The following is a 13,639-nucleotide window of genomic DNA, read 5'->3' on the forward strand; positions in this document are numbered from 1 at the left end:
TTGTGACATTGATAGGACTAGATTAGTGAATGAAAAGACCATTTACTACTGTGCCCTACCAACTTGTAGTGTGATTGTATTAACTTTCTTTTGACTACAAATTGTAAGCCACACCTGTACACAGGCCAGCTACACTATATGATCAATTGTTTGTGAACACAGGATCGTCACTTCTATATGAGCTTGTTGGGCATCCCATTCTACAGCCATGGCCATTAACATGGAGTTTCCCCATTTCAGGAGGAACTGTAGTCCAAATCTTGCAAGAAGACCCTGCAATACAGTAGAGGATTGCATTCCCACAATATTTGAGCTGCCCAACAGGAAACTCAGCAGGATGGTGACGTCAGGTTTGTTTAGGCATCACAGGTGGAACCCGGGAAAGAGAAGTATATCATGCAACTTTTTATTTTATTTAATGCAGTGCAATGCAGAATTTTAGCAAGGGTAAGGGGGCTAACATTAAAGTGGTTGTCAAGGCTAAAGGTTTTTTACCTTAATGCTTTTTCTGCATTAAGGTAAAAATATTTTAGGTGCAGCCCCCCCCCCCCCCCCAACCTAAATACTTACCTGGGCCAGATCTCGGTCCAGAGCGGTTCTCTCTCTCTCTCTCGCTCTCTCTCCTCATTGGACTCAGCGAGATCAGTTGGAACCATTGGCTCCCGCTGCTGTCAATTAAATCCAGTGTGACTAAGGAGCAAGAGTAAAGCTGAGCTGCACTGTGTCAAGAGACGCATGCAGTGCGACTCGGTAGCGAGTCCACACAAGTATCCCCCCCTTTTTTTTTTTTTATAAAAGGTGAACTTATCCTATAAACAGGAAGAAGTTCATTTCTAGATAGATTTACAGTTCAAGTGTTATTAAAGCCATTATACACCATTACTAATCTGCATTTGCATTCCACACTTACATATGGAAATCCTCCATGTCTTCCTTCCCAGTGCCATGCACCCTCCACAAGAAGAGACTGAACATGTGATACAAGAAACTTCCTTCTATGGTGTAGTTACGCTGCTTTCCAGGGTCTTCCTGGAAGCCTAGTATAGCCACCCCTACATGTGTGCTCCTGACTTGGATTGCAGCTGCAAGGGAAGACACTATGTGCAGAAAGTCTCTAAAAATGTGTTGTGACCACTCAAGGGATCATGGGACATATAGTCCTGACATCAGCTGCTCCTTCTATTCACAATCCCAAACCAGAAGTTCATTGAAGTGCTGAAAGCAAGAGACAATGGCAGTCACAGCTCTAAAAAAGTTTAAAAAAAAATCTATTTAGAAGCAGTTTTGATAGAAAAAAATAAGATTTAAAAAAAGGGGACTGTGTAACACAAAAGTACAGCCAAAGTTTATGCGACTTTAAGAAACTTTGCAACAGAATTAATAAAAAAATAATTAAATAAATAAAAATTGTTTAAGAGAGCTGTATACAGGGAGATAAATAGAATTAGGGTTTACATGCAGTACTGATATTTTCTCCTTCATGTAATGGATTACACAAGAGCATGCACAGCCAGAATGATTTTACAATTAGGCTGCTTTCACACTGAGGCGCTTTACAAGCGCTATAGCGCTAAAAATAGTGCCTGTAAAGAGCCTCTCCTCTCACTCCAGTGTGAAAGCCTAAGGGCTTTCACACTGGAGCAGTGCGCTGGCAGGGCGCCAAAAAAAGTCCTGCAAGCAGCATCTTTGAAGTGCTGTGGGAGCGGTGTATACAGTGCTCCTACAGCGGCCCTGGCCATTGAAATTAATGGGCAGCACCACCGAAATGAGGCATTTTGCAGGCGAATTTAACCCTTTTTCGGCCATTAGTGGGGTTAAAAGCACCTGCTGGCGGCCGAAAAGGCCTGCAAAAACGTCAGTAACGTCCAGCTAAAAATAGCGGTGCTTTACCGTTGATGCTCCCAATGCCCCAGTGTGAAAGTAGCCTTATTGGTAGACTCATACTTTGTTTTTGCTTTTGTTTTTTTTTCAGTATGATAAAGACTTTACAATTAAGATGGGCAGCAAAGTACCATCAACACTAAAACATTCCCAGTGTTAACAGCTTACCGTAAGATATGGCCTCCATGGCAATGCCGGCCGCGTCCTTGCCGTACCCCTTCTCATAGAGCTGCACCATGGTGCACCCCTTGTGCGCTTCTGGAGGGTGCAAGGAATTAAGGCGTCTTGTGTGTGTGCGCAGTTGCTCCACCGCCCCGGCTCGGAATGTGTCACAAGCTGCTATGAGCACGCTAAAACCGTTCTCAATCAGCCAGAAGGAGATCTGCGGGTAGGAGAAGAGATGTCAGAGTGGAAGATTCTCACCTCCAATAATGGATCAGGAGATGCCCAAACCATGTCTCCGATGCTTTATCAGCAACACCACCAAGTGTATGCACGCTATCTGCAACTAGGAAGAATTCACTTACTTTGGCCAGGTTGGTAGATTTTCCCACTCCGTTCACCCCACAGAAAGTGATGACATAAGGGCGTCGCAAGCGTTGGGATTCCATCACATCGCGTAGGACATCCACACGACGCTTCGGCTGCAAGATCTGCACCAGGGACTCTTGCAAGGCCTGCTTGACAGCCGAAGTCACAGCTACAGACAGAGGAAATGCATCATGGGACAGCAACAGGGGCATTAAACTGCCTGTGTCTAAGGAACTTTAAATATACTAAAAGCTGAACTCCAGGCAGATATAAAAGACACAAACTAACGCAGCTCGGTATTAATATATCACTATGTTTTTTTGTTTTAATACAAGCAGTATAAGTTCCCAAATTTGACTAGGTATCAGCCTTTTGCGGCACAGTAGAATTCAGACTGAATGAAAAGCAGCACAAGGCACCATTCAGTTGGCAGATGGAGCATTCTGGTAGGAGGAGAGAGCAGAACAACAAAGAGGAGTTCATCAGTCTGCCGTTTCTACTTCTACTTTCCAGTCACAGGCTGGAGGAGGAAAGTTATTAGAACGCCTGTCAGTTCTCATTGCGGTCTGTGCCCCCCCACCCCCTTAGGTAGATTCACGTCCTCTATTTGTTCCATTTACCATTATCAACAAGTGTGAAAAATTGTCACCAGAACAGAAGTACGAGGGGAAATCTTCCAATGGGGACATCTAGGGATTTCCTAATATTGGAGGGATTTCCTCTCACTTTCTGTTGTGCCCATGGTAAAAGGAAGTGAAGCTTTCCCAATAGGAAACAAATGTCAAAAAAAAAAAAAAAAAAAATTGACAAGGGCTATAATAAAAAAATAAATAAATAAATAAATAAAAAAAAAAAGTTTCTCGAACTAAAAAAGGACATACTGTAAACAGATGACATTTGTTTATATCCATGTATGAGAAAGAAAGAAAGAAAGAAAGAAAGAAAGAAAGAAAGAAAGAAAGAAAGAAAGGACAGAAAGAAAGACAATGCATGCGGTTTCATCTACCTACCTGCCTGCCCATAGACATGCATTGTATTGAAGTCTGGATCTATCCGAGACACATCCATGAGAATGCTCATGTGAGAAAGAACCTTCCACATATACATTCAGTCTTTACCCATCTGTCACTTTGTGACAGATCCAGACTGAACCACAATGTAGATCTGTGGAAGAGTGGATGTAAATGAATGTACATCAATTTACATTTCTGAGTTGGTTTATGTCCACAGAAAAAAAAAAAAAAAAAGAGAACAGGAAAGGTCTGTGTCCTTTTTGTAAAACAAATGTACAGTTCCTTGAAAAAAGTATTCATACCCCTTAAACTTTTCCACATTTTGTCATGTTACAACCAAAAACGTAAATGTATTTTATAGGGAGTTTATATGATAGACCAACACAAAGTGGTACATAATTGTGAAGTGGAAGGAAATGATAAATGGTTTTAATTTTTTTTTTACAAATAAATATCTGAAAAAAAAGCGTGCTGTTCATTTGTATTCAGCCCCCTTTACTCTGATACCCCTAACTAAAATCTAGTGGAACCAATTGCCTTCAGAAGTCACCCAATTAGTAAATAGAGTCCACCTGTGTGTAATTTAATCGCAGTATAAATACAGCGGTTCTGTGCAGCCTTCAGAGGTTTGTTTGAGAACCTTAGTGAACAAACCGCATCAAGATGGTCAAGGAACACACCAGACAGGTCAGGGATAAAGTTGTGGAGAAGTTTAAAGCAGGGATAGGTTCTAAAAAAAAAAATTATCCCAAGCTTTGAACTTCTCACGGAGCACTGTTCAATCCATCATCTGAAAATGAAGAGTATGGCACAACTGCAAACCTACCAAGACATGGCCGTCCACTTAAACTGAAAGGCTGAAATTTGTCCACAGGACAACTATTAGTCGTGCCCTCCACAAATCTGGCCTTTATGAGTGGCAAGAAGAAAGCCATAAAGAAGTCACATTTGCAGTTTGCGAGAAGCCATGTGGGGGACACAGGAACCATATGGAAGAAGGTGCTCTGGTCAGATGAGACCAAAATTTTGGCCTAAAAGCAAAACGCTATGTGTGTCAGCAAACTAACACTGCACATCACCCTGAACACAACAGCCCCACCGTGAAACATGGTGGTGACAGCATCATGTTGTGGGGATGCTTTTCTTCAGCAGGAACAGGAAAGGAGGTCAGAGTTGATGGGAAGATGGATGGAGCCAAATACAGGGCAATCTTAGAAGAAAATCTGTTATAGTCTGAAAAAGACTTGACTGGGGCGGAGGTTCACCTTCCAGCAGGACAACAGCCCTAAACATACAGCCAGAGCTACAATGGAATGGTTTAGAGTAAAGCATATTCATGTGTTAGAATGGCCCAGTCAAAGTCCAGACCTAAATCCAATTGAGAATCTGCGGCAAGACTTGAACATTGCTGTTCACAGACGCGCTATACATCCAATCTAACAGAGCTTGAGCTATTTTTCAAAGAAGAACGGGAAAAAAGGTCACTCTCTAGATGTGCAAAGCTGGTGGAGACATCCCCAAAAAGACTTGCAGCTCTAATTGCAGTGAAAAGTGGTTCTACAAAGTATTGACTCGGGGGGGCTGAATACAGATGCACGTCACACTTTTCAGATATTTACAATATCTCAAAAAATTTAGTACACCCCTCACATTTTTGTAAACATTTTATTATATCTTTTTCATGTGACAACACTGAATAAATGACACTTTGCTACACTGTAAAGTAGTGAGTGTACAGCTTGTATAACAGTGTAAATTTGCTGTCCCCTCAAAATAACTCAACACACCCATTAATGTCTAAACCGCTGGCAACAAAAGTGAGTACACCCCAAAGTGAAAATGTCCAAATTGGGCCCACTTAGCCATTTTCCCTCTTTGGTGTCATGTGACTCATTAGTGTTACAAGGTCTCAGATGTGAATGGGGAACGGGTGTGTTAAATTTGGCATTATGCTCTTATGCTCTCATACTGGTCACTGGAAGTTCAACATAGCACATGGCACCTCAAGGCAAAGCACTCTCCGAGGATCTGAAAAAAAATATATATAATGTTTGCTCTACATAAAGATGGCCTAGGCTATAAGATGATTGCCAAGACCCTGAAACTGAGCTGCAGCACAGCGGCCAAAACCATACAGCAGTTTAACAGGACAGGTTCCACTCAAAATAGGCCTCGTCATGGTCAATCAAAGAAGCTGAGTGCACGTGCTCGGCATCATAGCTGAAGCCTCTTCTAAAGATGATGCACAAGAAAGCCTGCAAACAGTTTGCTGAAGATAAGCAGACTAAGGATATAGATTACTGGAACCATGTCCTGTGGTCTGATGAGGCCAAGGTAAACTTATTTGGTTCAGATGGTGTCAATTGTGTGTGGCGGCAACCAAGTACAAAGACAAGTGTGTCTTGCCTACAGTCAAGCATGGTGGTGGGAGTGTCATGGTCTGGGGCTGCATGAGTGCTGCTGGCACTGGGGAGCTACAGTTCATTGAGGGAACCATGAATGCCAACATGTACTGTGACATATTGAAGCAGAGAACGATCCCCTGCCTTTGGAGACTGGGCCACAGGGCGATATTCCAACATGAAAAAGAGGGTAAAGAAGATGGACTGGCCAAGCATGTCTCCAGACCTTAACCCTATTGAGCATCTGTGAGGCATCAAACGGAAGGTGGAGGAGCGCAAGGTTTCTAATATCCACCAGCTTTGTGATGTTATCATGGAGGAGTGGAAGAGGACTCCAGTGGCAACCTGTGAAGCTTTGGTGGACTCCATGCCCAAGATGGTTAAGGCAGTGCTCAAAAATAATGGTGGCCACACAAAATATTGACACTTTGGGCCGTACTCACTTTTGTTGCGAGCAGTTTATAAATTACAACCTTTTTAAAAAATTCCAAAAGAAACAAAACCTGCAAGACAAAGGCATAATGAGCTAGTATGCATAGCATACTAGCTCATTATGAATTACTTACCTGAGATCGAAAGCCCCCACAGCGGTCCTCGTTCACTGGTACTTCTGGGTATCGCAGCTCTGGCGCTGTGATTGGCTGGAGCCGCGATGACATCACTCCCACGCATGTCCGTGGGAGCCAGCAGTAACGTTAAGCAGAGGCACATACGTGCTGTTGCTTAAGTACTCAAACTGATGACATCGGCACATGCAAATACAGCGATATCTCCAAAAACAATGCAGGTTAAGGAGATATCCAGTGTAGCTACAGGCAAGCCTAATTATAAGCTTGCCTTTAGTATAAAGTGGTTGCAAAGGGTTTACAACCACTTTAATGGCATTGTGTTATTTTGAGGGGACAGCAAATTTACACTGTTATACAAGCTGTACTTTCACTACTTTACATTGTAACAAAGTGTCATTTCTTCAGTGTTGTCACATGAAAAGATATACATTTTTTGAAAAAATGTGAGGGGATTATTCACTTTTTTGAGATACTGTATTTGTAAAACATTTTGAAAACCATTTATCACTTTCCTTTCACAATTATGTGCCACTTTGTATTGGTTTATCACATACAATCCCAATAAAATACATTTACGTTTTTGTTTGTAACGTGACAAAATGTGGAAAATTTCAAGCTGGTATGAATACTTTTTCAAGGCACTGTAAATGGTCATTTACATCCGTTCCATGCAAGTCTGTTTTTGGGCAAGAAGCATATTTTTGGTTTATACTTTTGTCAACTATAACTATTTTCTTCAACAACTAATGAAAAAATGGACAAGTGAGAAAACGGACTTATACTGATGGAAACTTAACTGAAATGAAAGACAGATGTATAAACAGATTAAAAAAAAAAAAAAAAAAAAAAAGATTTAGTTTTCACGTTTAGTTTATTAGTTTGCATGATGGAATTGATGACACTTGTGTAAGAGGGATGTAATGTTTTATCATTTTACACTGAAGTGACTTCTAGTCACAGGAAACGAGTAGAACCTCTGCAACTTCAACACAATTCACAATAAAAAAAACACTTTCTATTGAGTAGAGAACCTCTATCAGGTGTCATCTCAAACTGTGTGAATTCTCCCTTGCTTTCTGTATAGCCATTAAAACAGGAAGTAAAAAGGGAAATTTGCCCCCAGAGAGAGGGGAAACAAACAGCAACATTCAACATTAAAAGCAAGTTTTGGTTGGGATTGAACTTTACAGTGGTATTAAACACAAAACCAAAATTGTAATATATTGCAGATTGCCAATCATTAGATGTGGTGGCTGCATTTTTCTTTTTTCCCCCCTCGGTTTTCACCAGGTGATCTGGCCTCCTGTATTATATTTCCTATACTTTGGATGAAGGAGAATGGGGGCACAGCAGCATTGCCTGTCTGGGAGGAGGAGAGTGTTAGATGTACTAGCAGATTTAGATACACTGACAAATTGAAGCCAAACTTCAGCTCACACTGCAGTAATACAAGCAGGTACAGCAAAAGTTGTTTTTTTTTTTGAATTTTTTGGGATAAAGGTTTTACAGGAACAAATAAAAGCTGATCATTGTAAGCACAGGTCAGTGGTAACTGGTTCGTCTCAAAACTGATAAAATTTGGAAGAGAGCTTATTCTGTTGAAAAATAACAGACTTACTGGCCAGATCTAAGAATTGGTAAGCTGCAATATAATAAATGTTTGCTTTTGGGTTTACTACAGCTTCAACCTCTTCCCAACCAGGCGCCACAGTTATACTGTGGCAGATTGGCTCCCCTGCACGAGCCGTTGTAGCTATATGTCGGCTCTTGGGGTCAGGATAGGAGGCGAGCGCCTGCTGCACCGTGGCCAGCATAGGAGACACAGAACAGGGACGAGTGTGTAAACACAGACCTCCTTGTTCTGTTCTGACAGGAGTGATTGATTGTGTGTTCCTATTAGCTAGGAACCATGATCTGTCACTTCCTCTAGTCAGTCCCCTCCCTCTTCAGTTAGAATCACCTCCCAGGGAACACAGTTAACCCCTTAACTGCCAGTGACAATTTTTACAGTAATCAATGCAATGCATTTTTATAGCACTGATCGCTGTATTAATGCCAACGGTCCCAAAAATGCGTCAAAATTGTCCGATGTGTCTGCCATGTAGCAGTCACAATAAAAAAAAAAACACAGATTTATGCCATTATTAGTAAAAAAAAATAATAAAAATGCTATAACTCTATCCCCTATTTTGTATAAGCTATTTTAGCGCAAATCAATATACGCTTATTGCGATTTTTTTTTTTACCAAAAATATGTAGAAGAATCGGCCTAAAATGAAAAAAAATGTAGCATTAAAAAAAAAAAAAAATGGGGCTATTTATTATAGAAAAAAAGTACAAAATATTGTGTTTTTTGTTTATAGCGCAAAAAAATAAAAACTGCAGAGGCTATCAGATACCACCAGAAGAAAGCTCTATTTATGGGAAAAAAGGAAGTCAATTGTGTTTGGGTACAAGGTCGCACGACCGCACAATTGTCAGTTAAAGCGACACAGTGCCGAATCACAAAAAGTGCTCTGGTCAGGAAGGGGGTAAATTCTTCTGGGGCTGAAGTAACTTACATATTGAACACATCAATGCGTGGGTGGGGGGAGCTCTCCAGGAAACTTTATAAGGCATAAAAGTATTATAAGCTTTGTATTTATAAAATGCTACATGAAGACCTGGAACTTAGCAACTCCGTTCTGTTACAACTAAACTATAAACACTTTAGATATTCTTTGGGTTTAACAGATGACACTTACTGGAGAATGTTCCCATCACTTTTCCTTCCAGTCTCTTTGCCACAGACTCGCAGAGCTTCACAGCGATATCAGTTGCCACATTCTTGGCTACAGGAGAATTATAGCAGGATCAATACCAAGACACAATACAATACCATCTGGGCAAAGCAACAGCTTGTTATAACCCCCTGACCCCCCCCCCCCCACTTACCTATCCTGCACTGCACTCTCCTGCTGTCACATTTATCACAGGGAATTAAGGGAATACCCAGTACTTCAGAGGATGTGTCAGCACACAGTGCAGCTCAGGATCAAGCCCGCCCAAGTAACTGGATTCCAAGTGCTTTGCTATGAGGGCACTTGGAAAGGGGGAGATAGGAGCCAGGACCGCCAACGGGGTAGCCCAGAAGAGGAGGATCGTGGCTGCTCTGTGCAAAATCAAAAGTTACAGAACTGCCTGCTATCCAGATTCAGTCTTCAATATTTCCTGAGATGCTGAACTAGAATATGTACTATATGCAAATTAGGAATGTAAGACCTCGAGCTGATAAATTATTTAAAAGCATTAAAAAAGGAGGATGAGCATGACAACTAGCATAGAAATCCAAAAATAACTATTTGGGGTTGGGGCTTTAAGGTCACCACCCAAAACAATACAAAACCAAAAAAAAAAAAAAAAAAAAAAAAATTATTACAAAAACAAAAGAAAAAACATAAATCACATTGATTTTATACAATAAATATAACCCTTACTCTGCGCTCTTTTCAAATTGGAGTTTTTCTACATACTTACCTATAAAATCAATTTCTTGGAGTACATCACAGGACACAAAGCAGGCTATAACTATGACTATGTCGCTTATGCGCCACCTATAGGTGAATGGACACTTGCTGAGGAATCAAACAGGAAGTCCTTCAGTTTTGTAGCAAGCAATGAAATGTCTGAGGGGGATGTCTGTGTCCCACGATGTAATCCAAGACATGGATTTTACAGGTAAGTATGTAGAAAAAAAAAATCCAAATTTTCTTTAACCAGTTCCCAACCGGCGCACAGCGATTTACTTCGGCAGAATGGCACGGGCAGGCATATTGGCGTACAGGTATGTCCGTTTTAATATGCCGCCCTGCCATCACGTGCGTGCCGCTGCCGGTGTGGTCGCGTGCCGGTCGGGACCCCCGCGAGTCCGGTCGCGGGTCCCGCGGACTCGATCGCCGCGGGGATACCCGCGATCGTCTCACAGGGCGGCTGAGCGGGGAGATGCCCTTGTCAACAGCATCTCCCCGTTCCGCCTAGCAGCAAGTGACGCTTGACGCTCCATGTGACGCTCCATGTGATTGGAGCAGAGATCAGTGTTCACTAACACAAAGCACAGCCCCCCACAGTTAGTAACATGCCTCTAGGAACACTTAACCCCTACACTGCCACCCCCTGGTTAACCCCTTCACTGCCAGTGTCATTTACACAGGAATCACTGCATTTGTATAGCACTGATCGCTATATATAAAATGACAATGGTCCCAAAAATGTGTACAAAAATGTCCAATGTGTCCGCCATAATGTAGCAGTCACAAAAAAAAAAAAAAAAAAAAATAAAATCGCGGATCGCCGCCATTACTAGTAAAAAAAAAAAATTATTAATAAAAATGCCATAAAACGATCCCCTATTTTGTAAATGCTATAACTTTTGCGCAAACCAATCAATAGTTTATTGAGATTTTTTTTTACCAAAAATTTGTAGAAGAATACGTATCGGCCTAAACTGAGGGAAAAAAATGTTTTTTTTATATATTTTTGGGGATATTTATTATTGCAAAAAGTAAAAAAAAAATGCATTTTTTTTTCAAAATTGTCGCTCTATTTTTGTTTATAGCGCAAAAAATAAAAACCGCAGGGGTGATCAAATACCACCAAAAGAAAGCTCTATTTGTGGGGGTAAAAAAAAAAAAAAAAAAAAAAGACGACGTCAATTTTGTTTGGGAGCCACATCGCACAATTGTCAGTTAAAGCGGGAGTCCGCCGGGACTCCGCGTTTTTTTTTTTTTTTTTTTTTTAAGCCAGCAGCTACAAATACTGCAGCTGCTGACTTTTAAAATAGTGACACTTACCTGTCCAGCGCGCCCGCGATGTCGGCACCCGAGGCCGATCTCTAGATCGTCACTCGGGTGTTGCCGCCGCCATCTTGGGTATGGGAATCAGGAAATGGAGCCTTTCGGCTTCATTTCCCGGTTCCCTACTGCGCATGCGCGAGTCGCGCTGCGCAATAAGGACGGTCCCCGCTGCCTCTGGGATCTGTGTGTTTCCCAGCAGGCAATGGGGCACTTGCGGAAGGGGGCGGGCACTTGCGGAAAGGGGTGTAATCTACGCCCCTTTCCGCAGAGAGCTATCCCGGAAGTGGGTGCAGTTACCTGGATTATCCAGGTAACTGCACCCCCCTCCCCCCTGAAAGGTGCCAATTGTGGCGCCGGAGGGGGGGAGGATTCCGATGAGCGGAAGGTCCATTTTAGGGTGGACCTCCGCTTTAAAGCGACACAGTGCCGAATCGCAAAAAGTGGTCTGGTCTTAAGCCAGCAAAATGGTCCGGTCGGAAAATGGTTAATCATACGTCATGGGATACAAAGCAGGATATCATGACTGTTCCATGTGGAATGTCCCAAAGCAATAAAAAACTGAGAGGTGGGAGACACTACAATTATCACAGCCATCAATCCAAAAAGTATCTATTCCGCCATGATGTAAGACACTGCAGCCAAAGACAGCAACCTCCATGGCACCAACATCCACCTGGTAAAACCTTGTGACCGTATACACTGAAACGCATGTAGCAGCCTTGCAAAACTGAGCCATTGACCCCTGATGGTGGATAGACCTGGGAGGAAATGTTCCCCTTCTCCAGGTTCCAAACAATCAACCACTACTTCGAACTCTGCAATCCCTCAGGGACAGAGAAAGATTGAACCTTCATGTTTCAGACAGACAATGTTAATCTACAAATACTTGGAGTGGAGCTGTACATAGGAAACCTCATTACATAGATACTATTTCTCCAGCAACCAGGTCAAACTCTACTTAGCCTTGGAGCTCAGATGAGATCAGGCATATTCAGGGTGATAGCCAGACAAATGCAGTGGCCCAGATCCCCTACCCCCCCATTCCACTGCATCGAAGGGCGGTGCACCTGCCTCCCCCTTCTGGGACCATTGAAATCATATAATAGGTAAATAATATAGCAATTATATTTGCCAAAACCTAATATGCAGTCCCCCCAAGGATGCAAGCCCATAACCAAGTTGGTCTACAGCTATGCAACTACGTAGGTATGCAAGCACAGCGCTATGCAGGTACAGAGTTATGCCGTTATGTAGGTACCCATGTATACAAGTTTTGCATTTTTACAGTTTATGCACATAAGCAATTTATTGCAATATGCATGCAAGCATGCAGTATGCCCCATATATAGCAATGCAGGAATTATGCAGGTATGCATGCATGTAAAACTATACTGGTATGGTTTCATCAACGAAAAATGATGGAAATTAACCGCACTTAGCCCCATACTAGTTTCATAGGACTTAATAAGCACATATGCAAAAAACGCATCCTGAATGCAGCCTCTATGCTGCTTTAGTGCAGACTAAATGTAAGTTCCTGAAGATGCAATGCAAGCTACTCCTGAGACCCAACTTCTTTTAATGCACAGATACCCATGCAAGGGTGTAACAGAAAACAGTTGTACAAACCCATCAGGATTATTTAGACAACTGCAGTGTAGAATCAAGTCCTCTCTGGTCCTGCAGCTTCCCACTGCTAGTACTCATCTTCATATAGCCATAGACTCTCCATGTCCCTGCTTTTTCTCAGGAATCTCACTGACCCCTCAGCCCACGTCCGTTCAACCATAAGAAAACATTGCCGCCCTTCTACTTCTGCCTTAGCAGCATAAGAGTAGGCTATACAAAACAGACCCGCACCCTCTAGTGGCTGGAAGAGAAAACTGCAGCTCAATACACCTGAAACACATGGAGCCTTGCTAGCCAGACCAAAAAGCGCACTGCCCCCCGGGTCTGGCTGCAGGTCCCCTACCGCCATTTTTATGATCTCTGCATACCAAGACCTCCTGGGCCACAAGAATCATCTGCTTTCCTTCCTGCTTGATCCTGAGAAGAAGGTGCGGAACCAGAAGAACAGGAGGGAATGCATAAATCAGTGAAAACTGATCCCACTGAAAAACAAAGGTATCTGTACCGCATGCCAGCGGATACTTTGTCCTTGACACAAAGTTGTCGATATTTCTGTTGAACCTGGACACAAACAGATCCACATCCAGAATTCCCTATCTTTGACATATTGACAGAAAGATGTCTGGGTGAAGAGACCATTCTCATGGGAACAACTGTTGTCCACCTGCCATTTTCTATTCCCAAAATGAAGACTGCCGATAGGCAAGGAATGTTGTCTTCTGCCCAGGATAGGATATGATTCACCTTTCTCTGAGCCACATGACTCCTCGTTCCCCCTTGGT

General features: G+C 42.4%; 1 protein-coding gene across 1 annotated transcript in view; it reads right to left on the reverse strand.

Moving 5' to 3' along the window:
* SRPRA (SRP receptor subunit alpha) overlaps nt 1–13,639 on the reverse strand; it is a 62,077-nt gene that overhangs the window by 20,531 nt on the left and 27,907 nt on the right. The window contains exons 9-11 of the mRNA XM_077457814.1: nt 9,141–9,227; nt 2,409–2,581; nt 2,050–2,263 (exon numbers count right to left, since the gene is read on the reverse strand). Coding sequence (XP_077313940.1) covers nt 2,050–2,263; nt 2,409–2,581; nt 9,141–9,227 — 474 coding nt within the window. The remainder of the gene's footprint in view (nt 1–2,049; nt 2,264–2,408; nt 2,582–9,140; nt 9,228–13,639) is intronic.

The sequence above is a fragment of the Lithobates pipiens genome, unplaced genomic scaffold (genome assembly GCF_037356315.1).
Source record: "Lithobates pipiens isolate NorthernLeopardFrog02 unplaced genomic scaffold, aLitPip1_a1.2 Scaffold_27, whole genome shotgun sequence".
Taxonomy (NCBI): Eukaryota; Metazoa; Chordata; class Amphibia; order Anura; family Ranidae; genus Lithobates; species Lithobates pipiens.